The sequence below is a fragment of the Marmota marmota genome, unplaced genomic scaffold, assembly GCF_001458135.2.
Source record: "Marmota marmota marmota unplaced genomic scaffold, marMar, whole genome shotgun sequence".
Taxonomy (NCBI): Eukaryota; Metazoa; Chordata; class Mammalia; order Rodentia; family Sciuridae; genus Marmota; species Marmota marmota.
This window is the reverse complement of record NW_026000019.1, coordinates 12,332,753-12,359,194: the sequence shown is the minus strand read 5'-3', so window position 1 is coordinate 12,359,194 and position 26,442 is coordinate 12,332,753. Positions and strand designations below refer to the sequence as shown.

General features: G+C 45.9%; 1 protein-coding gene across 10 annotated transcripts in view; it reads left to right on the top strand.

Annotated features, from left to right (window-relative positions):
• Cacna1e (calcium voltage-gated channel subunit alpha1 E) overlaps positions 1–26,442 on the top strand; it is a 367,641-nt gene that overhangs the window by 61,580 nt on the left and 279,619 nt on the right. For all 10 annotated transcript variants that reach the window (XM_048809891.1, XM_048809893.1, XM_015491735.2 and 7 more), the window contains exon 2: positions 830–1,096. In XM_048809891.1, the coding sequence (XP_048665848.1) occupies positions 830–1,096 (267 nt within the window). The remainder of the gene's footprint in view (positions 1–829; positions 1,097–26,442) is intronic.

Sequence of the window (26,442 nt, the reverse complement as noted above, 5' to 3'; positions counted from 1 at the left end):
GGTGGCGGCGGCAGCGAGCGCTCCGGGCGGATGCTGGCACTCGGGTTTCGCCGCTCTCTGGATGCTGCTCAACTTCTACCCCAAACGCAGGAGCTGTAAAGTCATTTGTCCCTCTTGGGCTGGATCGACTTCGTATTTTGATATTTTGGGCGTTGCGGTTTACGCAGGAACCTCTATACCGCTCTCCCCCCTCCCTCCCTCCCTCTCCAACCTTTGGATGCGTCTGTGCTGGCAGATTTAAAGACCCAAGTCTTGGCTGTGGAATTTCTTAGATGGACTTGCAGGGGATGGCGTTATAAAGCATGTCACCGTAACCCGTCTTCGTCTTTTCTGCTTTTCAAAGTTCTTTTGTTTTCATTTTCCCTCCCTCTGTACCCCTCCCCCAACCAATAAATCACCAAACTGTTACCTAGCGGGCCGGTGCCTGCCTCTCTTCCTGAACTAGGTGGTGCGTCTGCCAGAAGAGGAGCTATGTTTGAAGAGCAGCCTACTCCACCCCTCTCTTCTCTGGTCCCTGAACACCACCACACGCTGGCATTTTGAAAAAAAAAAAAATTGCCTCCAGAAACTGAGCACCCCCAAGCCCTACCCCCCCTTTTTTTCTTCTTGAGGAATGGAGCTTCGCAGAGGTTGTATTTAGATTCAACAGTTCAGAGCGGCGGTGCTGCTGCCGCCGCCGCCTCTCCGAAGAGCTCGCGGGCTCCCCAGAGGCGGTGGTCCCCGTGCCTGTCTGGATGCGGCTCTGAGTCTCCGTGTGTCTTTCTGCTTATTGCTGTGTGCGGGTGTTCGGCGATCACCTTTGTGTGTCTTCTGTCTGTTTAAACTTCAGGATGGCTCGCTTCGGGGAGGCGGTGGTCGGCAGGCCGGGGTCGGGCGATGGAGACTCGGACCAGAGCAGGAACCGACAAGGAACCCCCGTGCCGGCCTCGGGGACGGCGGCTGCCTACAAGCAGTCGAAAGCGCAGAGGGCGCGGACTATGGCTTTGTACAACCCCATTCCCGTCCGGCAGAACTGTTTCACCGTCAACAGATCCCTGTTCATCTTCGGAGAAGACAACATTGTCAGGAAGTACGCCAAGAAGCTCATCGATTGGCCATATCCTTTCTTACCCACCGTAACTCCCCTCTTCCCCTCTGCTTTTCTTCGGGTGAGGGGGGAAGACTAGCATGGAATTTATCCCCCACCCCTTCCTGGTGCCAATTTGCCCCTTTGCCGAAGTGCACTCTTTACTCGGTTCCATCTAAGGGGCAAGCTTGGTGCCATGGATACCTGTTTGGGCACTAGTGTTTTACAAGGTAAGACTTTTGGTTTTTGATTTTTCCTGTGTGGAAATCTCTAGCGTCTCTGAGTGCGTGGTGTTGCGGTGTCTGCCCTTTTTTGGGCTGGGCTTTGTCTGATTCACGGCCCCCCAGACCTTTCACAAGCTGCACTCTACATACATGGGGTTGACCCTAATCCCAGGGCTTTCTTTCATACCAGTTGTCCCCTTTCCACCCTCGAAGCCAGCCCTTCTGCCCCAGATCCTACCAGCTGGAGAGACACCTGCACTGTCTTCCAGTAGAGAAGTGGAAGATCCATGGGCGAATTTACCAGTTCAGACGCTTCTTGAGCACTGGGCCAACACCATGTATACAAATAGACAGATGAATAAATAAAACAGGCATTTGGCTAGGGACCCAGCTAACTCTGGGGACTAAAGTTTAAGTTCCACTGAAAGTGGAGCAAGTGAGTATCTGTCTGGAGAGAATATCTCTGCCACCACTGCCCAAACTGCTCAAAGTTGGAGTTCTCTTCTTGGCCAAGGAAGAGCAGCTCACCAGGGCCCATCTGCTCCTTCTCTTTCATCCTGGGTTGGGTAGTCCTGTTTCTTAGCATTTGACTCAGCTGGTTGCTCTCCCAGTACCCAGGATCAGACAGATCTGCTGGGCCTGAATTCATCAGCGATGGCCAGAGGTGTGCAAGCAATCTGGGTTCTCCCTTCAAAGGGACTGCTCTTCATAAAGAGCAAGTGGGGACATCTCTGGTGGTGGTAGTGTCTGAATAGCACTGAAGGAGTTCTTTGCAGGTTTAATCAAATGCACCAAATGCAGGCTGCTGATTAGGCATCTGGCTGCCTTGTTCTTCACTAAGAATTTGGGTCCCTGGCAAGGCCATTAGGATTTGGAGGTGGTGGGACAATGAAGGGGATTGGTAGGAGGCAAGCAAGTGATGCGGTGTTAAATATGGGGGTGGGCTTGAAGAAAGGGACTTGGATGCTCCTTGGAGGGACATTTCTTGGGAAGGATGCACCTGCAAAGGAGGCTCCTCCTCTTCTCCCCTTAACCCTCCTTCCCACCCTCACCCTCCAGGTGTGCAGCAGTGAGACAGCTGGAGCTGCGGGGGTCTCTAGTATCAGCCAGGCAGGCGGTTCACTTCCCCGGGGGCCTGAGCATCTTCCTGCCACCCCCACCTCAGTTTCTGGCCTTCCCTTTTTCCTCCCCTAGTTCCCTGCTTCAGCAGCTCCGCGATTGGCTGGCGCATGGTGCTTCTAGGCAGCACCCCTTCATTGGAAGCGAAGGAGCATCTCTAAGCAGATATTCTTCCTGCTGCTGTTCACGTCCTCCCACAACCACCCCTGGCCGGCTTCTCCCTCTCTCCTCCTCTCCGCATTCCCACCCCCACAGAGAGATCCCGGGCCGTGCAGTGACTGAATTGAACGTGTCTAGGTGGGGGTTCGGGGCGGGGGAGGGGTCCGGCCCCTGCAGTCACGCCAGCCTGGGAGCTGCACAAAGCGGACAGATCTCATTGTGTTGCGTGCTGCGGCTGCAAATAACTCCTCAGGGCAGGTCTCTACCGCTTTCCCAGTCGGGGGGGGGGGCACCCTCCCCACTCCCCCGTCCGCTTTCCACAATTCTCCCAAATTTTCCCACCCACCCGGCTCCGCTTGGCCGTGCCCCTCTCTTAGGGCGTGTTCATTCAGACAGGCGCCCTTCGGTTTTCTTGCGCTAGACAAAGCCGCCCAGCTGCCCCGCGGGTGGCAAAGTGTGCCAGCAGCCATCGTTGGCACCTCGGACAGCGCCAACGAAACTCCCCTGGCGTCTCTGGGCTCCCCACTCAGCCGAGTTCAGCACCTCGGCTACTTCCGGCTGGGCCCAGGCTCCAGGGCTGGAAAGGATGTACGTTTCCTGCACCATGCGGTTGCCTGTTTTCCCGTTTTCTCTTCCGCTGCAAAGACATCGCGTTTCCACCAGGCGCTGTGAGCGCAAGGTGCGGCTGTGAATCTTACTCCTCCCTTCTTTGTCTTTGGCCAAAATGGACCAAAGAGAGTCAAAGGAGAGACGCCCCAGGGAGTCGATTTCAGCATCAAGCTCAGCACCTTGGCCAGGAGCTCTGTCCCAATGGTCTTTTTCTGTCTCCACATTGGAAACTTTACAGTGAATTCTACAGCCTCTAGGCTGTTCTAACAGTGTTCTGAGAACATGTGCTAACGCGCTTATTGGAGCCCAGTTGGAAAATTTTAAAATACACTCTTTGGTTTTTTTTTTTTTTTCTTCTTCTGGCTGTACAAGGTAATTGACTAATATATTCCCTCTGGTGGTGAGCACGTGGAAACATTGCGCCTCTATGGGCCGCTTTTCTTCAAAACCACAGCTAAGTTCCTAGTCTCACCTTCCGTTTCTTTCGGTCCAGTTCCTGAAATCTTTCTTTTTCTTACTGGGAGTCAGTAAGTAGTGGTTACCCATGAAATTTGGAGTTAGAACTGCCTGGGTTTAAATCCTAGTTCTGTCACAAACTGTGACCTTGAAAAGTTATTTCATTCCTCTGTGACTCAGTTTCCTTATTTTTATAGTGGAAATGATAATAATGAGTTACTGGGGGAATTAAATGAGTTAATGTATATCAAATGCTTAGAACATTACCCAATTACCTAATGAACATTGGATTGTATTAGTGTCCTTTAGAAATTTCAGCAACACCCAAAGGGCGGGGTCTTAGTTCAAGGTGCAGTTGTTTAGATTTTTGTATCTCAAAGAAAACAAGGAGTTACACCTGCATTACTTGGGCACCTGTTAAAAATTCAGAGTCCTGGGCCCCACACCAGGCCTACCGAATTAGAATCTGTTTAAACAAGATCCCCAGATGATCACTATGTACTTAATTGACTAATGTGTCTCCTGTGGTGGTGACCAGTTCGGGAAGTGCTTCTCTGCTCTTTGTAGGGGCAGAATTATTAAAAACAAGAAAGTTGTTCAAGAACATGTCAAGACCTGCTTTAGTACTGACATATTTTGCATGCAGCATGTTTGAGGAGTTTGATTGCACTACTCCAGCTTGTGAGACTTGAACTTTTTTTAGCCACAGAAAGTCACTGTGGAACCAGGAGAATAATGTGCTCTTGTGTGTGCCATGTGTGTTTTAATCTTATTGGTCTGAAAGGATGATTAAGTAAAAGGAACGATATAATTTATGTTCATAAAACCCTCTAATTGGGGGAGGGTTGTTTCTGGCTGTTAATAAAGGAAGTCTACTTCTTATTTGAAGAAATGCCTAAGATAACCTAGATTTGGCATGAAAAATGGTGGCAAGTCAACAGCCCACTCTGAATGTGCTTCATTTTTCTTGGAAGCTATATCTGCATAGGGAGATAATTTTATTTTCTTCTGACACTCTTTTTTCTGCAGTGGATACCATTGCCTTTTTGAAAATGCTAATCTGATTTAAAATGTGATATTACATGTTAAAGGATTCCTCCTTTTCTTTCTGGGTTATCTAATAGATCTAACAAGAGTATTCTCTCAGGCAGTTGGCTGTTCTGAAGGCCATTCCATGGTCACTGGGCTGCATGCCTACCAGCTCTTAATGGTCTGTGCTTGGGGTCAGTTGCCTTGTGCATGGACGCACAGGTTGGTGAGATGCCCCACAAATTTTTGCACTTTCCCAGGTCAGGGTGAAGGGATGAAGTTGGAGACTGTGCCATAGATGGGCAGTAGAATATTTTTTTTTCCCTCTACCTACTTGGTTGTCTCAGTAGGGAAGCACACGTTTTATGTGGAGTTGAACATGGTTTAAAGTAGGAAGATCAAGTGTGCTTGTAGCCACGGAGATGATAAAATTTATTATAATGAACCTGTCAGTATTCATTCATGATTTCTTGTGGAAAATTTCAGTGTGTCCCCAAAGCTCTGTGGGTCAGAGCTTACATGTTTTATTATGTTGAATTTTCCATTGGAAATTGCTCGATAAATTGTAAATTTACTTTGGAGGATTTGGATGAGGGTTATGGAAAGTTTTAGTTCCTAAATCTCCCCATTTTGGCATATACATTTATCCTTCTTTGGTTGTCTGTGAGTATACAGCACCTTGCAAGATAGTAAACTGTTTTCCTGGTAAGAATTTCAGGTTTGCTGCAACTCCAGTAGACCATGAGTCAGGGTGCCTTGGTCAGGGTGGAGGGGAGGAACCCATAAGGATAAAGTCTCTAATTATATCCTATGACTAGGTGATGCAAAAAGGCTCCACCTCCTCCAGGTACCTGTGCACAGATGCAGACAGTGAAATAGTGACTTGTAGCTGGCATCAGGGCTGCAGGATAAAGGGCTTTGTTTCCCGAGGCTTCCAGGACACTTTCTGAATTGCCTGTTGGCTTTGTCCTTAATATGAGGTGTGGGTAATGTTTCCTCTGAAGCCGGGCCAAAACTGGTTGTGGGGACCATTTGTAATTGGGATGTAGCCTGGAAAGTGAGTTGGAGTGAAGGAGTTTGACAGAAACGAAATGACTTGAGGATGGAGACAAAAATATCTTGGATGTGATAGTTTTGTCTGTTGGTTTGCATGTCATTATTTCCCCAGTTCCCTGCAGTTGCCTTCCCTGCAAGAAGCGCAGTGCACACTGAATTAAAGGAGGAGGAGGAGGAAAATAATGAGAGCAGGCCTTCTTTCCCCCTGCCTGAAAGTATCAGACTCTGGAATTATTAGTTCCATCCAAAATTACTTCTCTCTTTTTAGCCATCGCTGAACAGAATGTAGGTGTCCCCTCCCCAAACTCTGCTGTTTTTCCCCCGTTCTTTATAAGAACATCTGCTTTCTTTCAACCTTCACACTCTTAGTTAAAACAAAACAGAGTCAAGATTTGCTAAGCCACAGAGCTCTTGCAAACCCTTTGACTCCGTGAGCTTGATCAGCAGACCAGTAGCCTCCCTGTGCCCTTGGTGGGGCTACCAAGGAAGTTGAAGCTCACCAGACACGAGAGCGGGCCCCACTGTGCCATCCAGGTCTTCAGAGGCCACGCTGCTGATCTTATTTTACTTATCAGTGACCACAAAGACATAAAAGAGGGAACCTAAACGTAACTGTAATTAATATCCTTTTATTCAAAGAAGCAAAGGCCAGGTCTTTACTTTCCCTTTCTGTCCCATCCTCTGCCCATCTTTTCATCTTTCTATATTTCTCCCTCTCTCATTTTTAGGTTTAGCCTTTGTGAATAATTCATTATGTGTGGGTTTTTCCTAGGATTTTCAGAAAAGGAAGGCTATTTGTCTTGTTCTTAAAAAATGATTAAGGTCTCTTGCAAAGGGCCAGCTTCAGAAATCAACTTTTTTCAAAGTTCTTCTATTTTCTTCCATGTGACCGAGACAGGAGAAAGGTAGCTGGAGAAGGGGGGGGGATCTTTTAATATGCTCTCTCTCATCATTTTTATAATGACTGCCTCCTACACAGCCCTGTTGCATTTGGGTGCCCCATAAACACGCACCTACTCCTCTCCTCTACTTAGAGACCACAGTTAACTAAAAGGTATTTATGTCCCCAAGTACTTGTCATTCAGAATCCCTTGAGTTTTTTCATGCTGGTGTGTGTTGGACTACTGAGCTAAGAAACAGGCTTCTGTAAACTTTTCTTTTCAAGTTCTGGAATGAATTCACATAGGAATTCATGTGGGGGCGTTGTGGGGTTCAGGCATTTGAATTACTATGTAACACTCCCCACCCCCCACCATGTAGCTTCTAAAGCTATCCCTTTTAAAGAGGGATAGAAATATCTGAAAGTAGGATCATTTCTCTTCCCATCCTCTAAACCTGCATACAGGGCTTGTGTGGGAGCTCCAGACATGTTTCTAGCATCAGCATTAATAGTACAGAAAGTACAGCACAGAGTTTTTAAGCTCCTTCAGCCTAGTGGTCTCTTGAATGATAAGCCTGTTTCAGGAGATGTCTGTGGTGTGTCTGCCCACCAGGTACCCGAAATATGTTTCCTTAATTTTTTTTATTTCCTGTCTCTTTGGAAAAATCTTTGGATACAAACCCCGATAAGCCCTGTGTCCATATCTCTGGAAAGCAAGGTACAACTCCAGGGTGTGTACTTAAGAGGTAAAGATGAGCCAGACGAAGGAGAAGAGCAATGAGTGACTTTTTAAAAGTGTCACTTATCCATGAGATCCCACTGGTAGAGCAGTGAGTATTTCTTAGGAACTTCTTATAAATTTATTTATTTATTTGTTTTGGTGGTGCTCCCCAGGGCCTGGTGCAGGCTAGGCAAGCACTCTACCACTGAGCTCTACCCCTGGCCCTCATCTTGTATTTTGTGCTCTAAATTCATAGGACTAAACAGTTACACTCTAAGTTCTCTTGTGTGTTAAAAGGAGGGAGGGTGTTGGAAGTTGACCATTTTTAAAGCTGTGGCTCATTCCAGAAGCAGGCAGGCAGGATTTAGGATTATAGCGTCCAGCAAGGCTCTAGCCACAGTCTTCTGTGGTCTAGCCATGTCACAAGGGACTTCAGAGAGAGGCCCCTCATGGCACCCATGCCAAGTGTGGTCTGATTCATATCAATGTATGAATCTTGGTTGCAAGTTTGCATAATTTTGAGGGGGTGTGTGTGTGTTGTATGTATGTATGTGTGTATAAATATTATATATATACACACACACACACACACACACACACACTGCATTAGGGAGCTACGTCTCTGAAGAATTTGGAAGGCCCCTTTCAGATGTGTAATTAAAAGGGGGTTTTCTTTATTTTCTTTTCCCGTTTAGGGGAGGGGTAAAATGGGTATGGCTGGATGGAAGATAACAGGTTAGAGGGGAAAGAGGAGATGCTCTGGTCAGTGTGATAAATGGAGCCTTGCTGGTGATCAGACTGGTGTTCCCACTTCCAAGGTACAGGGCATTATGGGTGGCCTCCCGGACAAGTGAAGAGGGGAGGAAAATGAATAAAACACATCCTCATAAATCTTTCCCAGTCTTCAAAACTTAGCTGTCAGTTGAAAGTTTTTAAACTTTCTGTGCCTCTTTCTCAATTTCCACACTATTGTCTCATGGGGCTGGTCAGAGTCAAAAAGCATGAAATGGATTTTCAACAGTCACTCACTAACATCCTGGCAATTTCCAGCTGTGTGCTATCGGCAACTATTTTACTACCATTCTGTCAGCCACCATTCCTTGCAGCAGGCGATTTCCATCTGCAAGAAGGCTGACTCTTCAGTTCTTTTGTGTTGAATTGACATATGCACTCTGCCTGACTCATCTACACTGCTGTCTCTCAAACTTGAGTGTGTCCTAGTCTCACCTGGAGGGCTTGCCAGAGCATAGATCGCTGGACGATGGTAGTGGCGAACGCCGGTAATCCCAGCTACTCAGGAGGTTGAGGCAGGAGGATCACAGGTTCCAGGCCAGCCTCAGCAGCTTAGTAAGACTGTCTCAAAATAAAAAATAAAAAAAGGGCTAGGGATGTAACTTGGTGGTAGAGTGGCCCTGGGTTCAATCCTCAGTAACACATACACATACACACACACAGGTACAGAGTGCTGACCCCACTCTTGGAGTTCCTGATTCAGTGGCAACTGAGAATGCTCATGAGTCACAGCTTCCCAAGTGATACTGATGGTATTGATCTCAGAATCATACTTTGAGCACCATTGCTGTAGTCAGTTTTGCTGTCTGCCTGGCAGTGGCCTTAGAGAACCAGTCTTACAAAGTCCTGATGCAATTCCCCACTCTAAATCTCTCATATACCAGGCTAAAGCCCTGCTGCCAACATAAGTTTATTCTCTGGGTGTAGACAGTGAGGCTTGAGACCTTTCTATCAAAATGCAGATGGTCCTGCGGAGCAGGGACATATTAAGCTAATCTGTATTACCAAGTTCAAGTTGGTTCATCTTGTTCTGTCTAGCATTATGGCAGAGGAAGCTCTTCTGAGAATGGTCATGCACCTTTAATTGCAGTACCTAGCACAGTGCTGGCACATGGTGATAATTCAGTAAACCTTTGTTGAATGATTTATAATTAAATTAGTTATTCTTGATTTAACAAGCATCCATAAAGTATCTGTTATGTGCCTTGCAGTGCCCTGACCAAGGTCTATGGGACTAGATGTGGCCTGGTAGTGGTATGAGAGCTCTGAGTGGGTGGGAGAGGAGTGAAGGGTCATTGCATGGGAATTAGGAAGTTTGTGAGAGACCAGCTTTACCTACTTCACAGTTTTGCTCAGGATTCTTCCAAGTTCCACATTATGCAGTGTGGGTTTCCCGGCTGTTTAAAAAAAACATGAACTATTTATTATCTGGTATTTTGTTATAAAGAACTCTTTTGTTAATTGGCATGCAGACATATTAGTATAATGACAGTTGAGATTTGTAAGATGGCCCTTAGGCACACACAAGGTTGTAGTGCTTCCTTAGTATTGCCAATAAAGCATTCATTACATGAGGTTCAGCATCGTTTCAATTGTGTGCGACCTTCCTTGTGCTGTATTCTGAGCTTTCACAAATTATAATCCATATTGATATAAAAAGTAGCTCTTCATCACATTATTTTTGTTAAATTAATCAAGTTTTCTTTTCCAGCTACCCTAGATAACACAGGATTTGTTGCATTATTCTAGAGATTAGTCCTTTCAACTCTAGAAATACAGTGGAATTGGAGATGAATCCTAGTGCAATTTTCATATCATGAGGTGGTGTTTAGAGAAGAGTCATTATTTTAAAAATGAATTGATAGCTCAGCAGGCTTTAGATTTGTTGGGCAGGTTCCCAACTGGTAAACTGGCATTGCATCTAACTAGGGGTGCTTGCTTCATGCTTCTGTGGACTAACATTGGAAAGGAACCACCGACATTTCCAGGAGAGTTACAGTAGGCATCTCAGCAGCCCTTGTCAGATGAGACCTTCCCTAACTTGATTCTGAATTCTCCAACTTCTGTGCCTTGGACTTGTTTTCAGGTTCTTATACTGTCATTTCTCTTCTTAATCAATATCGGGGGATGCTGGAATCTAAAACCTGTCGGTTGCAGGATGATAGTCTTTTAAGTTCTTAAGGGTCAGTTTTAAACTCTGTGGAACTCTAGAGTTGGGAATGACCTGAGTGACTGTCTAGATGGCATCCAGAAGACTCCTTTTGGAGTACTGGGATTGGTAGAGCCCTTTTATACAGTGTTTATTTACTTGTTTTCTATGTCACAAATCCTGTTGACATCTAATGGATGCTATGGCCCCTTCTCTCATGAAAAAATGAGCATATAATTTTGCATTCAGTGTCAGGGGTCTGTGAATCACAATTTAAAAAGAACTACTATGCTGGAAAATTCCCACCTGTGGCCTTTGCACCTGTGGTCCCTTCTGTCTGGGGTGACTGATTGGGGATGTGCTCAGTTCATTTCCTCTGTGAAGCCTTCCTTGACTTCTCTTAGCAGAATATTTTAGTCAGCCTTTTCACTGCTGTGTCTAAAGGACCTAGACAGAGCAATTGTAGGGGAGGAAATGTTTATTTGATGGCTGATGGTTTCAGAGGTCTAAGTCCATGGACAGCCAACTTCATTCTTCAGGGTTCAAGGTGAGGCAGGACATCATAGCGGAAGAGTGTAGCAGAGGGAAGTGGCTTATTTTGGTGATCAAGAAGCAGAGAGAGACTCTATTCTCCAGATACAAAATATGAACCAGATATCCCTCGCCCCAAGGAACCCCCGGTCACACCCCACCTGCCTCCAGTTACCACTTGGTTAATCCCATCAGGGATTACTTCACTGATCAGGTTAAGGCTAGAACCCAATCATTTCTCTTTCAAAACTTCTTGCATTGTCTCACACATGAGCTTTTGGGGGATCCCACATCTAAACCATAACAAAGAATGACATCCACTCCATCCCCTGGGCTCTAATAGGGTACCTTGTTTATTAGTTTATTGTAACACTTACTGTATAGCCTCAGTCTTGTTTAAAAATCCCTACAAGGGGAGGGCCCATTATCCATGAGTTTTTTTAAATTACAAGAACATAGAACAGTATTTGTCAAAATTAGTGTCTAACACATTTGTTTCAATTAAAGTACTTTTTTTCTTAGTTTTCTTTTTAAAAGGAATAATGTCTATTTTGGACTTGACTTGGAGGTTGTAGTCAGCAGAAAACCTTGAATTCTTTTAATATGCATTATTAACAGTGTTGTTTCCCCTCACTCTAATCTCACTCAGTTTAATTTTTGAGTCTAGATTCAGGACTTGGTTTATTTCAGGTACATTTGTCTCCTTGCGTTTGATCCTACTATCCATCCATCCTGTAGAGATTCTTTTCAGGTGGGGACAAGGAACTAATAATTGAGCATCCACCAAATATCAGACTCTCTGCCTTTAAACAAACCAACAAGCCAATGAGACACACGTTATTATCTGTACTTTAAATGTAAAGAAACCAAGGCTAAAGAAGATTAAGTCAGAAGAGTCAAGTTATCACCATGAAGCAGTTTCTACCACACATTGTCTCTGGAATTGGTGTGTAATGTGAACTCCTCACCCTGAGCTCTGTGTCACCTACGGCTTTGATAGGCACATGCTTTACGAAGCTCTTATTGGAATGCCTGATACGTGGACGGGATTGGGGCTCCCTTCTGCTTATCACCAGCGCATTAGCCAGTGCCCACCGATGGTTCGGCTATTCTCAGATCTGAACTATGCTTTTTAGCCAACTGACACATCTCTTATTTTGTCTGTAAAAAATATTGTGGGGGATGTCCTTGTCACATGCTTTACTGGAATCAATACATGCTTTCAGGACTATTTCACGTCTCTTTTAAGCTGGGATGTAGCAGCTTGCTTTCTCCAAAGTCCACTTTATGTATCATTTTTAGAGACTCAGACAATATTTTATTTCTTTCCCAGACAATGAAAGAATCTCAGAAATTAAAGGGATATGAGACATTATCTAGTCCAATGCCCAGTTGGTGAAAGCTTTGCCTTGGAGCTCAGGATTTGCCAGTCTCTACTGGGAAATTTCGATGTGTCAGAATGTGGCCTCTGGATTCAAATCTCAGGACCACCTCTGTCACATCCTAACTGTACACCTCAGCAACCTGCTTAACCTTGCTTGTGCCTGAGATTCCTTAATCATAAAATGGGAATAGTAATTTTACCTATAGGATGAATTTGTAGGGCTTATGTGAAGTGCATAGAATAGTGTTTGGTGCATAGTAAGTCATCAATAATTGTTAGTTATTAATAGCTGATTAATTTAGGTTGATTCAGTGTTAAACCTCTGCAGCAAAGTTTTCTCTTAACAATACTGTCTCACTTCCTATGGACTCTTGGTAGCTTTTTTGCCTGAATGTTGCCAGGGGTAGTCCATGTGATTTTACTTCTGTCTAATACTTGCTTGAGCTTCAGTCTTCAGGGAGAGATGGAGCTCACTTTCCTTGCTCTGCTGATCTTGCTTTGTAAGACTGCTGTGAGGTTATCAGTGGTCAATGTCTACGAAAGCCCTTTGCAAACCTGTCAGGTATTAGCACCAGTGTTAATGTTGATGGAGTTTATAAATATCTGACACCCCCTGAGCATTTACTAGTTGCCAGATTACTGCACTAAGTGCTATCCATGGATCATTGCATTTATTCCCCATGACAATCCTATGCAGATATGCATTCTTGTTTTCTGCATTTCACAGTAGAGGGGATTAAGATATGGAGAGGTTATCTCATTTGCCTGAGATTCTGCAGTGAGAGAGAGCTGGAGGCCGGATCAGAGCCAGTATTCTTAACCACTGCAGCTAGATAGTCTTTACATGAGCCTTTTTTCCCCTTCTCAAAGTTAATGGGTTCACATTTTTTAAAAATAAGATCTAAAATGTCTTTCACAGGGGGTGGTGGCACACACTTGTAATCCCTGCTACTTAAGAGGTTGAGGCTGGAGAATGGCAAGTTTGAGGCCAGCCTGGGCAATTTAGAGACACCCTGTCTCAAAATAAAATAGAATAATAAAAAAATCCGCCAAAAAACAACAACAAAAAAAATGGTCTGGGGCTGTGTTTCAGTGACGAAGCACTTGCCTAGCATGAGTGAGCCTCTGGGTTCAACCCTCCCAGTCTTTCTCATATATAAACACACAAACAAACAAACAAACACTCATGTTTCTAATGCTGATTTTATGTCAATAGTATCCATAATGACACATTTGGATTTATAATCCAGAAAAAAAAATCTTAACAAGTGATAATGGAGCAAAATTTTCCAACCAGCTTTTGATAAAAGCATAAAAGCAGATCAGAGATTCAAAATAATCAACATCCTTAAACAAACTCACATGATTTTATTTGTGCAAAAATGGCACCCAACGCCAGGCACTGTGGCACATGCCTGTAATCCCTGTGGCTTGAGAGGCTGAGGCAGAAGGATCGCAAGTTCAAAGCCAGCCTCAGCAAAAGTGAGGTACTAAGCAACTCAGTTAGACCCTGTTTCTAAATAAAATACAAAAAATAGGGCTGGGGATGTGGCTTAGTGGTCAAGTGCCCCTGAGTTCAATCCCCAGTACTAAAAAAAAAGGGGGGGGGAGGGGCAGCCAAACATTTGAGATGGTCTGATTGATGACATATAAAGACCCTTTGACAGACCCCGCTTGGTCCCTGGGCAGATTTTCTGGTCTTCTGGCTACTCCCTGTCATCCAGGTTCTTTGCATATTTAAGGTCTCTGTCCTGTTCTATCAGAGAAGAGCATCAGAGTCGGGACCTAGGAACTGTGGAGGAAGCTTCTGAAAGGGCTAGAGTGACGTGTGTTGGAAGGGAAGCTCCAGGGCTCAAGCCCTCAGGCATTTGCCTAGTGAGCTTCATGAAGGGCATCTCTCTGCCCACCATATGGAGGGCGTTTTACCTGGGGGAACTGGTTGCTGGTGTGCATGATAATGCAGAATTAGGATGTACCACTTGGCTTCTGGAAACCAGACAGAGCCTCAGAAGAAATTAAGGAGTGGGCCTAAAAAAGTTAAAGGCATGATCTTTCCTCTCTGCTATCTTGGGATTGTATTTGCACGGCCATTTGTGTTTGTGAAATAGCTGAGCCATATGGATGTGCAGTGTGCATGTGTTCTGGTCTGTTGATAGGAGGAGCAGTGGAGGACGTGGGCTTGTCTGGAGGTGGAGTCGGGGGTAGATGTGGTAACGTGAGGAGGGGGCAGGTTTGAGGAATGTGGGGCCCATGTAAATTCAGAGGATCTAAGCATTTTGGCCAGATAATGCTCCTTTCTCAAAGAGTTTCATACGTATGTATTTATTTATTTTTGAGATTGCTATCTGTCCCTCACCTATCCTGGAGTTCTATGAATGAGGATACTTCTTCCTTGGGTGACCCCTTTCTTTGGTGATGATTAGAAAGTATCAGATGCCCTTCCTGAACTTACAGCCTCGGAAAGACCGGGCTCACTTTTGTCACAAATATCAGTAGACAGACTCAAGATAGCAAAGCCACGGAATAGTCAGATGCTAGGCTGTTAGAACTGTCCGGCAGCTTTCCATGCTTCTGCTTGAAAGAGGCTGGGTTCAGAAAGCCCTGCACACGCCTAAGGCCTGTCATCTCCCTTTTTCTTTTAGCTTCATCTATTTTTATCCTTTTCACCAACATTCTACAGAGACCATCATCTAGGGCTGGTGAGCTTTTATTCCCAGGTGTTCAGACCTGGGAATAGATGGAGGAAACTCACCTTTAACGAATGCCCGTTGGGTCATGAGCGCTCTACAGAGTGCTTTAGAGGCAAGCATGATTTAATCCAACCTTGTGTGAAATGAAAATTGTTCTTGGTTTATAGACGATTAGCTCAAGGTCATGGGTAGGTGTGGCTGACCCACTCCGCTAGCGATTCTTTTTCATTTGCACCAAACTGACTTGGCTAGACCAGAAGACGGTGGGTATTCTTCCTAACTATTTTTTTAGGGGGACTCTGTGTACTCCTGCATGTATGTGTGGCAGGCGTTGGGCATGAGGCTAATCCTATGGAGAAGGGAAGGATCAGTAGGCGGGAGAAGAGCAAGGATCTTTTGTCCATTATGAGTGTCATCCTGAAATGGATCTGAGATATCGTACCCTGTGTCATCAAAATGTGAACTTGGGGTAGAAATCTGGGATCTTTGCTATTTTGTCTTGCTCCTTCCTCTAAAGTTCCAGTGCCACCATACTATCTTTGCAGCTCTGCATAGGGCCTTTGATTTGAAAATGCCAGTTTTCTTTCAATATTAGCACGTCTAGTCCATTTTATCTTTTTTCCAGCCCTCAAAGCAGCCTCCCCTCAGCCCTCCCTGTTCCAGGGTACCCATCGAGTGAGTTGCAGTGTGGAGGCGGCAGCTTTCCTGACTTTTCCTTGAACTCCGACTTATTGAATGCTTCTGTTTTTGCAGCTTTTTAAGGAAATGGGGGTAGGGGGTGGTAAGGAGGCTGTGGAAAAGAATCAAGTCCTCAAAGAGTATTGCAGAAGGTTTATTTAAAAAAGCAGCCTTTGTTCATCCCCAGGCTACCATGATGAGGACCCTGGCTTTTCACTGTCTGCCTGCTAGGGAAGCTTCTAGATAACCCAGCTGGTCATGGATCACCTCTTTTTGAAAATCTAGAAATATTTCTATGGGCTTTAGACACTTTCAAGGTGTTCCCAGTGTGCCAGGATTTCCATTTCAAATGTTATTATCGGATGTCGTCATTGGTAGCTTCACCCAAAGTGACTTCTTCCAGTTGTCATCATGGATGGACTTCCTTCTTCCCTCACTTCCCTTCCCATCATGTTCCCTGTTAGCGCCAACGGATAATAGAACATTAGAGTTACTGGGACCTGAGAGAAACTCTAATCAGACCCTTACTTATGTGTGAGAAATCTGAGGGCCAGAGATACTAAGACACTTGCCACAAGTCGCACAGTAAATGGCAGAGAATAGAATCCAGGGTTCCTAAGTGTGGGGCTCCTTTTATCTCTGTTTCTCTTCTCTTTCCTCCATACCCTTTCTCTGCTCAGTCCTCATTCCTCCAGCCTCTTCCTCTTCTTCTGAATCTTCTTTGTTGTCCTGTTAGTTAGCAGGTGTGTGTTTTGGGTGTTTATCTTGGAGCACAGGAGACTAGATACAAGGATCATAATTAACAAGAAAGAACTTAAATAATAATAATAAAAAAAGTGGAAATGGACCAGAGAGGCTGTTCATGGGGTGAAGCGACCTGGCGCAAATCCAGCGAGGCTAGGAGACGGTGATTCAGGACAATGGTTAATGTTCTTCTTTCCCCCAAAAATGTCATTGGAGAAACCACAGGATACCATAGTGGAGGACTCAGTAGCCAGTGGACTGGTGCCCAGTGTAAAAACCAAGAGCAAGTCTCAGCAGATGGCAGGATGGATGGATGCCCAGGCAAGTGCCCATCTCAGAATGTTTGCTTGGCTCTTCAGTGGCCCTGGGAAAGGCAAACCATCCAGACCTTACCTCAGGAGATGTGCTCTTTAAGAACATGGGAAGGAGGAAGAAAGCTCATATAAAAATAGCCTGCAGGGCCTGGGTTGTGGCTCAGTGGCAGAGCACTGGCCTAACATGCGTGAGGCACTGGGTTCCATCCTCAGCACCACAGAAAAATAAATAAATAAACAAACAAACAAATAAAGGTATGTTTAAAAAACAGCCTACATTTTTAGAATTTTCATTTCAAGGTGGGAAGCCAGTGAGTTTTTTGTTTATTTGTGGTACTGGGGATCAAACCCAGGGCCTTGTACATGCTAGGCAGGTGCTCTACCACTGAGACCACACCCCAAGCCCTAGGGAGTTTCATTTGATTGTTTTTATGATAGTTTCCCCATATTTTCAGGGTATGGAGCTGAGAGTCAGGAGGGGTTCTGGAAAAGTTTCATTTCTCCTTTGGTCTCAGTATCTGCATCTGTAAAATGAGTGTGCTGGGATCGTTAGTAGAACGCTAAGAAGCTTTTCCCTATGCCTCTGGGATTTCAGCTTCTGCGATTGTTATGACACCAGTGAGCTTTTGTGGTGTCCAGCATCAAAAGCAGTGTTCCTTTCCCTCGCTGCACATTAGAATCATCTTGGGAACTTCTAGAAATGCTAGATTGGGATGCTTCAGAATCTCTGAAGGTAGGATACTGGGTCCTTAACTTTTCAAAGCTTTCCCAGTAAGGCTACAGTTTAGCTGAGGCTGAGATCCACTGATCTAGAGTAAAAGGTGAGCCTTTTACCTGACTTGTTTCTACTCCTTTGGAGTGTGCTTAGATCACGTGGGTTGGCTGTGGCCATACGTCTCTTGAAGGCTGTGGTGAAATAGCAGGCATCTTGGGTATACTGTAATCTAGCCTGAGAGAACAGGGTGATTAATTCTTATGGTGCACTATATTGGCAAACCATTCACCTGTGACTGCTTTGGGCACACCAGCTGCATAGGTAACAGCTTTCTGTGATGAGCGTCATGCTCCAGACTTCCTGAATGCAGGTCTAGATAAGGGGGCGATTTGAGTCTAAGGACAGGATGAGTCATGCTCACCCAGGAGGGCCTCCAGTAGATGACTGAAGACTCTTTGGCCTTGCTTCCTACCCATACCCTTAGGAGTGTGAGGGTTGACCTGGCACGACCAACATCCCATATGGAATCTCTTCCTCTTGACAATCTCCCAGAGACGTGGAACTTATAGTAAGTGGTATGCTGGAACTGGCATGTCCTGTGTGTCTTCCTCCTCCAAGTTCCACGTTCAGTGACGTAACTCAATAACTCGAAATTGGCCGCAGAGAGAGTATTTACACCCTAAAAATTGGCAAATGTTACACACGAGGGCTTTTCTCTCTGATGTTCCATATTTATTAGCACCACATTTCATTTTATACTTACAGTAATCCATTCACTTGTGAAGCACCAGAAGTTCTTCTCTGTATTGCCCCAGATCTGCCTCTGAGTGGGTCTCACTCTCTTTAACTTAAAGAAAATTAAAGCCCCTATTGCAAGCTACCCTGGTGGATATTCAAAAGCAGCGATGATGTCTTTCAAGTCTTCCTGTTCCAAGCTGAGTCTCCTTACTTCCTCCAACATTTTCTCATGTGGTTTGCAGGCTCAGTAGGTGTCTTTGAACACTGGGGTACAGTTGCAGAATTTTCAAAGGAAAGCAAAATTTCTCCCATAGGTGATCTATGGACTCTTTCACAGAAAGCTTTGCATTTTGTTTATATGTCCTGAGGATCCTCTGACATCCCATGACAGGAGTGTTGGTAGGAAGTGGGGTGTGCTCTGGGATGCAGCTGCTGGTTGTGGCTCAGTCTTTCCCTAAAAGTGCCATTGCAGCCAGAACTCTTGAAGGGCTCAAATTTGTCAGAGTGTCATCAAAACACAAATTCTAGTTTCTGAAACAGGTAATTTCCCCACTGCTGTTTTGTTTTCTTTCAGTGGCTTTTAATGTTCCCCTTTTCATTCTTTGCTATTCCATAGCATTCAATCATTTGTCTCTGGATCACCAAAACTGTGTCGAATGACAGCCTTTTGAGTCCAGGATCCATTTAGACACGGAACAAGTGAATTTGTTAAGAGTCCTCCAGCTGTCTGAACATGAGTGGGGCATGAACAGCAAGAGAGAGAGGGAGGCAGCAGAGCCGTCTTGTTTCTCAGATCTGGCACCTGCCCTCCTTTACGAATCGGGTGAGGATCGGGGTGGAGTTGACCCTCATAATGGTTCACAAAAATGGCAACCACGTGACCTTCCTTTAGGAAGTAGGCAGGATCACCAGAGTAAGTAAGGTCTCTGGTCTAAAAGCAATGATAGGTGTGACATGGCTTCACAGCTCATAATGAAAGGGCAAAGCTCAGGTTCTCTCTTTTTGAGTGACCGGGCCCATCGACCTCCATAAGAGAGCAGTGGACCTGTTGAGGCAAACAGGAAGTCCTTTAGGGGTTCTTTCTGTTACGTTGCAAACATGGCTTCCTTTGTCTTTCATTCACAAGGTTTTAAATCTTTAGGAGTAACTGCAATGGCATTTCTATCTTTTTGACAGCCAGAGAGAGAGAGAGAGAGAGAGCCAGACAGCCAGACACAGACAGACAGACACAGCAGATGAGGAGCAAGAGACAGGAAAAGAGAGGGAGAAAGAGAGAGGGAGGTGTGGTGTGTGTGTGTGTGTGTGTGTGTGTGGTGTGTGTGTTCAGGATTGCCTGTCAGATGGTGGATTTGAACAGAGGCAGCTGTTGTCATGGTGATGGCAGGTTGCATCCCACCACTATGGAAACCAGAGTTAAAAAACTGATGTTAAGCCTTAAAGTCACATGATGCATTTTTGTTTTGTTTTGTTTTAAAAAAAGAAAAGAGATTTGGTTTTTCAATCTGATCTTTCTTTCTTTCTTTCTTTCTTCTTCTTCTTCTTTTTTTTTTTTAAAGATGAGATTGGTTGGTGAGAAAAATTGCGCTAAGGAAAGCAATGAGATAACAACATGGGACAACATGGAGTATGCAGATCCTCCCTGCTCATTTTTCTGCTTGTTAACAGTGCATTTCTCCTGCCAGGGGTGAGTGGGTGGGTGGGTGGGGGGAATACAGTGTGGTTTTCCATTTGCTGCCAAAGTTGTGCAGTGATAATTACACACAGAGAAGTGCAGAGCTTCAGCCCTCCTGCCTTTGAAGGTGCTGTACAGTCTACCCCTGTTGATCAGCCCAGGGTAGAGACTGGAAACCCAAAAGTGAGGGCTGAGAAAGGAGATGCAAATGGAGTGGAGGGCATGCCTTACTCCAAATATGTTGATAAATCCAGAAAATTAGCATTTCTTTTGGGGAAATTGAGGAGTTCACCTGTAACCCCTCAGAAACCCCAGGGTATGATTGGCCTCCTTTGGGCCACCCCATCTTGCCACAGGAGTGAGTGCTCAGAAATCAAGGTGGTGCACATGGAGGAGCTCCTTCTCCTATGGACAGGGACTCCTTTCGTCAGGGCTTGCCACCTAGCTGGGGCCCTCTCATCCCAGTGGTTTGCTGAGAGGCACCACGAAGCCCCTTGGAGCTCTAAGGGTTGCCTGCTCTTATGTCCTGGGAGAAAATCTGCCTGTGGGGAGGGGCAGACGTGAAGCTGTGGCCGGAGCCCAGGCATGCCTGTGTTTTAGGCCCAGGCGCTATCTCTTTGGTATTGCTCGTCCCTCCAGGGCAGATGTATCTTCCTCAGCAGGTCCAGGGAGGAGGTGTGATCTCACCAGCATGATCTCACTGCATTTCCATCAGGGTCTACAAGAGCCAGAGCCGACTTCTGTGGTGGTTCCAGCCTTCCTGTTCTTAGCCTTGGCCTTGGGTGTGATTAATGCCCCTTCTAATCACTGAGAAAGATTGCGTCAGAGCCATCAGCTTCATAAATCCTCCTCTGGGCACTGGTGTTTGGATCTGCTTTCCATATTCCCAGGAGGTCCTGGGCCAAATGTCTTTTCTGTCTTCCTGAGGCCCATTACCATAATTTTCTTTTAAATTCTTTATTGGGGTGGGTTGCTTCAATGTCTGCCCATAGCTGCAGCCAGCCCCCTCTCCCCTCCCCGGGCTGTGACCACTGACAGATGCTTTCCCCCAAAGCTTTGAGCCACAGCAGATGCTTCCAGATTGATTTAGTAGGATAATGAAGGCGACTGTGCATTTGTGGAGTACCTTACAGCTTTCAGAGGGTTTTCATATTCAGGCATCATTTTAGGCATTGATCCTTTTGTGGTTTTTGTTTGTTCCGTGAGCTCGGGGTGGTGGTGGCCTTCGTCTGACTCATGAGCGCTGTGTTGGGACAGCTTTTGCAGTGAGAGCCTGGCTGTGTTTTCTCATTGCCAAGTTAACATTTTTTTCCATTGCATTCTAGGTCTTGAGAAAGATCCTGATTTTTCTTATTAAAAAAAAAGTAGCATAGAAACCTTATTTCACTATCCTTCCTATTTCAAATATCTCTTTGAGGTAGAGCTTTTGAAAGAATGGCAGGAGAGAGAGAGGTTTTTCCCCCAAATACTGTTCTTTGAGTCAACACCACGTGTTAGAATGATATCATGTGTGGGCAAGGGAGGGGAGGAAAGAGGAGCATAGAGGCACCTAGACCATCCTCTGACACTATTACATCTCTTAGAATTAAACATCCCCAAACAGGAGGCTCAAGGGAGAAAAGGGGATGGACCTCCTTGGCGAGATTGTTCTGGATCTTGGGGGCATGGGTGGGCATGGCTAAAGAAGGCCGAGATGTGCCTCCCCAGAGATTGCGGGCTTTTGTAGACAACCCCAAGAGTTTCTTAGGTCCAGAATGGCCTCAGGCTGCTTCCCACATGTCCTCCCTAAGGCCCGGAGCTGGCAGAGAACACCACATTCTGCCTGCCCGCCTGCTCCTAGTGCCCCTCAGCTCTCAGCACCTTCAGCTGCTTAGTTTGTGATGTCAGGAGCTCTGGAAGGTGACTTCTGAGAGCACAGGGGTCCGAGGCAGCATCCTGGTGGTAATGGAGGTGCAGGTGTCCCCTGGGGCACTCCCCATTTGCTGCTGGTGGCTTGAGTCCTTCCCAGGCCTAACCTGCACTTCAAAACTTGAGAGGTAGAGATTGGAGCAGCTCTGTTGGGTGGGGGAAATAGAAAGGCTGAGGTGCAGGCAGCCGCCAGGGCGCTGGGGGCAAGCAGACCAGCACCATGGAGCCATTGGTCAGCCCTTTCCCTTACCCCAGCTTTCTATGCCCAAGAAGGAATTGAACAAATGACAGGTGTGCTGGCCGAGCAGGGCTGCTCAAATTAGCTGTGTTGCTAAGGAAACAAGTCAACTGGTTGAAGGAAGGAGCATTGGGTAAAGGAGATAAATCAATAAGTGAACCTATTTTTATCATTTCCCTAATGATTGTCTTGAAGCTGCTAGACAGGCAAGGGAAGGGAGAACTGCAGTCACACCAGTCCTCATTAACCAGCTCAGAGGGAGAGAGGAGAGAGGGGTGTTTGGGAAGGTTGCCAAGAAAGTTTATGAAGGGAGGCTCTTAGAGACAGGAGACAGGAGGGGGGGGGCCTCTTTGCAGGATTCCAAGTGCTTTCATGGTCATTTCTGGTCCACCCCTTTGTTCTCTGGCATTTGATCTCAGAAATCTTGTACCGACTTCCTTGACCAACACCTTCCTCTGCACCCTCAGGTTGGGGTGTTTGTTTTTTTTTTTTTCTATTGGTTTAGTGTTTTTCATAACACATATTGCTTTAATTGATTTTATGATTATAAATCAATATATGCTCATTATAACATTCAGACAATGGATCAAGGAGGAAAGAAGAAAGTGAAAGTAGCCCCACTACCCAAAGAAAACTCATTATCCTTCCTTCAAGAAGAACTCCCTTCCCCCCTTTCTGTCTCTCTCTCTCTGAACTTTAAAGGGATCTTCTGTGCATGCTGGTTTCTTTTCTTTTCCTTTTCTTCTAGTAGATAATATATGCCCACAGTACACAGTATAAAAAGTTCAAATGGGTATACAGTGGAGAGAGAATGTAGGGTTCCTTTTATAAGATGATTTGGGCTCTGGCTTTCTTGTGCTATTCATTTATCAAAGGATTATTAATTTGTTGATCTACTAAATAACAGTTATTGGATGTCCACTCTGTGTCAAGCACCATGCTGGACGACAGTGACAGAGGAGTGAAGGGGATCTGCCCTCAGCCCCCAGGCCTCACTGCTCCTGATATCAGCTCATTTGTTCAGGAACTCAAAGCACAAGTATCCTGGACACCCAGGGTTGGAAATTCTTCTTCAAAATATGCTTTGTATCAGGCACAGACTATTAAGGCAGGTCATTGAATTCCTGGACAGAGAATCAGAGTCTCCCCAGACTTTCATTCTGCCTGCGATTGCCATGGTGGGTGCTGTTTTTGAGGCCCTGGCGACTTGGAGCATCCTTTGACCTTTGCAAGTCTCACCTGCAAGGTGCATTAGCTCAACCTGGGGGCCATTACTTGCACTCTAGGCTCTTGCCTTTGGAGATGCAGCAGAGCCTCTGCTAGTCATCGCATATTACCCATTATTGGAGCAGATTCCTGTTGTTTTCACGTATATGTTTATATACCAACAAGAGAGTGATCACTGTATTCACATTTGGGTAAAATAAAAATTTTAAGTTTATCATCGACAACACTTTTAACCCAGGAAGAACTTTGATACTTGCTTTTGAAAAAGGAAATAAGTATGTTGAAGAGGTATGGGACTATTTCCAAAAAGGAAAACTAATCAATGCCATTGTATTTGATGGTAATTCTAATAACAGAAAAATTTATGCTAAGCATGTTTCATGAGTTATTTTCTTCAACCACCGTATGCTATATCAGATGTATAGTAGCATTCCCATTTTCAGATAAAATTGCCGAGGCTCAGAGTTAAATAATCAATTCAAGGCCACTGAGCTAGTCAGATTTCGAATTCAGATGGTCTGACTCCTGGGCCAAAGCTTTTAATCATGATCCTAATCTCTCATAGATGTAATTTTCTGATGCCTCGTGTCTCATGTGTATGGAGATAAAGTTGTTGGTGATTGTGATGAAGCCTGGCAGGAAGAAAGAGAGGCAGCCTGCAGAGGTGGGAGTGAGCAGGAGCCCTGGTCTGAGCCAGAGTCGGTGACCACACTTGTATTTACAATGGATCCTTCATGGAGCTACTCCTCCAGGGGACACCTCACCATTCCTTTCTGCATTTAACATTTATTAAGCTCCTACTATATACCAGGCTCTCTGCTGAGCACTGCCACTAAAGAGATGGTGAACACCTGTTTTCTTTTTTCCCCTAGCACTAGGGATGAACCCAGGGGTCATTCTGCCACTGACCTGTAGCCCCAGCCATTTTTTAATTTTGAGATAGGGCTTGCTAAGTGGCTGAGGTTGGCCTTGAACTTGCAATCCTCCTGCCTCAGACTCCTGGGTCACTGAGATTATGGATGTGTACCATTATACCTGGCAAACGCCTGCTTTTACGTTGTAGTTTTGTGGGGAGATAAATAAAAGAAATAATAAAAAAATGCCATGTGAAGAGAAATGAGGTACAAGGAGAAATTTCACAGGGACATTTCAGCTTGGACATAGCCTGAGCAGAAGGGGGGGAGAAAGGCTATACAGGAGACGGAAAAAGTGCCAAGATGTAAGATATCTTTTCTTGATGGTTTCCTCAGAAAGGGAAGTGGAAAAGAGGTTAAGACAATTTTAAAAAGGATGTAATGGTGAGTGGCTGGGGCCCAGACATGTGGCTATTTTCTTCTTCTGCCTACCTATCTTCTCCCCAAAGAGTTCTGGTTCCTCCCCTTTCTTCACCTAGCCCACAGACACGTGGGATCTCTGTGGTCTCATCTTGTTTCCACATCAAAATCTCACCTCACTTTTTTTTTTTTTTTTGATACTGGTGATTGAACCCATGGGTGCTTAACCACTGAGCCATGTCCCCAGCCCTTTTTAAAAAATATTTCATTTAGAGACAAGGTTTTGCTGAGTTGCTTAGGGCCTTGCTAAGTTGCTGGGACTGGCTTTGAACTGCCTCAGCCTCCCAAGCTGCTGGGATTAGAGGCAGGTGTCACCATGCCTGGCTCACCTCACATTCTGTGTATCCTAGAATGAATTCATCTGAGGCTCTAGATCTGCAAAACCTCACAGGGACATCCCTCTCCAGGACATGGGCAATTGTAAAATTTTAAGCCAAAGGATTGCTGCTTCTAATGGGTCCTGATATATCAGACAGTAGTAGGCAGAGGATTTGTCTGAGACACGAAGTGGGACTAGGGTCCTTCCAGAGCCTGTGAATCACCCAACTCCCACCTTTTGATTCTAGTCTCTGGGGCCTTGGGCAATACTAGTCTTGGAGACCTTGTGACTTTTCAAGCATCAGATACCTGGACAGTGACAGGGAATTAACTCATCAGCCACTGGGTCTAAGGGCCCTCCTCCTGTGCTGAGTGTCCTTCAGCGATGAAGGCCGCACTTTCCAGATAAGCCTCTCACATCTTCATTTGGACTACATGAACTTAAAGTTCCTTGCGGGGAGCTACAGACTGTGGAGGGGAGAGTGAGGAGCAGAGAGCGGGGCTGGCAGGGGAGCTGCAGCCATCAAGCAGGCATGATTGGGCAGAGTGTCCTCAGAGGCGTACAGCTGCCAGGACCTGTCTTGCCCGCAGTCTCAGCACCTGGGAGTCCATGTGCTTCTAGGCTGTGGTTACCACTTTCAGGCTTTTAGGGGAAGAAGACTCATCAAAGCATCGCAGACCCAAGCAGCGCCACGAGAGCTAGTGGCATCTGTAGCTTAATGAGGAAATGCTCATTCCCAGGTCTGCCTCCCAGGTCAGGCCCGGCTTCTCAGATGTACTGAGCAGGTTTCTGAACTTGCATGGTGCATTCTAGCCACGGGGAAGGGCCGGGTGAGCCCCATACTTTTATGAACAGTTTTGTTGAGAGCAAGGGCGGAGGATGATATGGAAGAGGCACTAGATACACCAGTCGGAGCCACCATCCCTTCTTCTCCACCTCATGTTGGGGCCTGGCAGTGAGACTTGCCCTGTGTATCAGGGCTGTCCAAGTATGTTGCTGTGAACACCACTCCTGAGAGGTGCTCTGTAAAAAGGGGTGTGTGGTAAAACAAGTCTGGGATATGCTGTGTCCTGTTCCCAGTCCTGGGTGTGTGTGTGTGTGTGTGTGTGTGTGTGTACTGCACACAGTGGTATTAAAAGAAATCCTGGTGGGAAGAAACCTGCTTACCTCTGCTCAACCCAGGCGTTCCCTCATTTATTTCGTTGCGACCTCCCATAGCACTCATATTTCATAGCCTGCATGGTAGGAATGGTGCCCTAAATGTGCTCATTCTGTTATCATTCCTCAGGTTCCTCAGTTGTGGTTTCTGCCATGTTCTCATCTTCATTTTGCCAGATAAGTCTCGGGATTCTGGGTCTTTCCACCAGGCCATGGACAGCCTGGCCTGTTCAGGGGTCTTGTGAGATACCAGGCTCTGCCGTGGTCCCTTGACACTCTACATTTGAGAGCCGACCATGGTGGGGAGGAGCCCTCCTCTGTGATCAGTGGACTCTGGTGGCCTTGACAGGTGTGTGTGTGGGGTCTTGTCCTGGGAGGGCGCACCTGCAAGCTGGCTGTGTGCCTGCCGCATGCTTAGCTCTCAGGGCTGGTCTTGGTGTCCAGAGTGCTGCATGGAGGAGGAGTGCCCAGGGTGCTGAGGGACTTCCACACCGTGAGGCTCCCTTCCAACTGGAAGGGCTGAAGCAAGCAC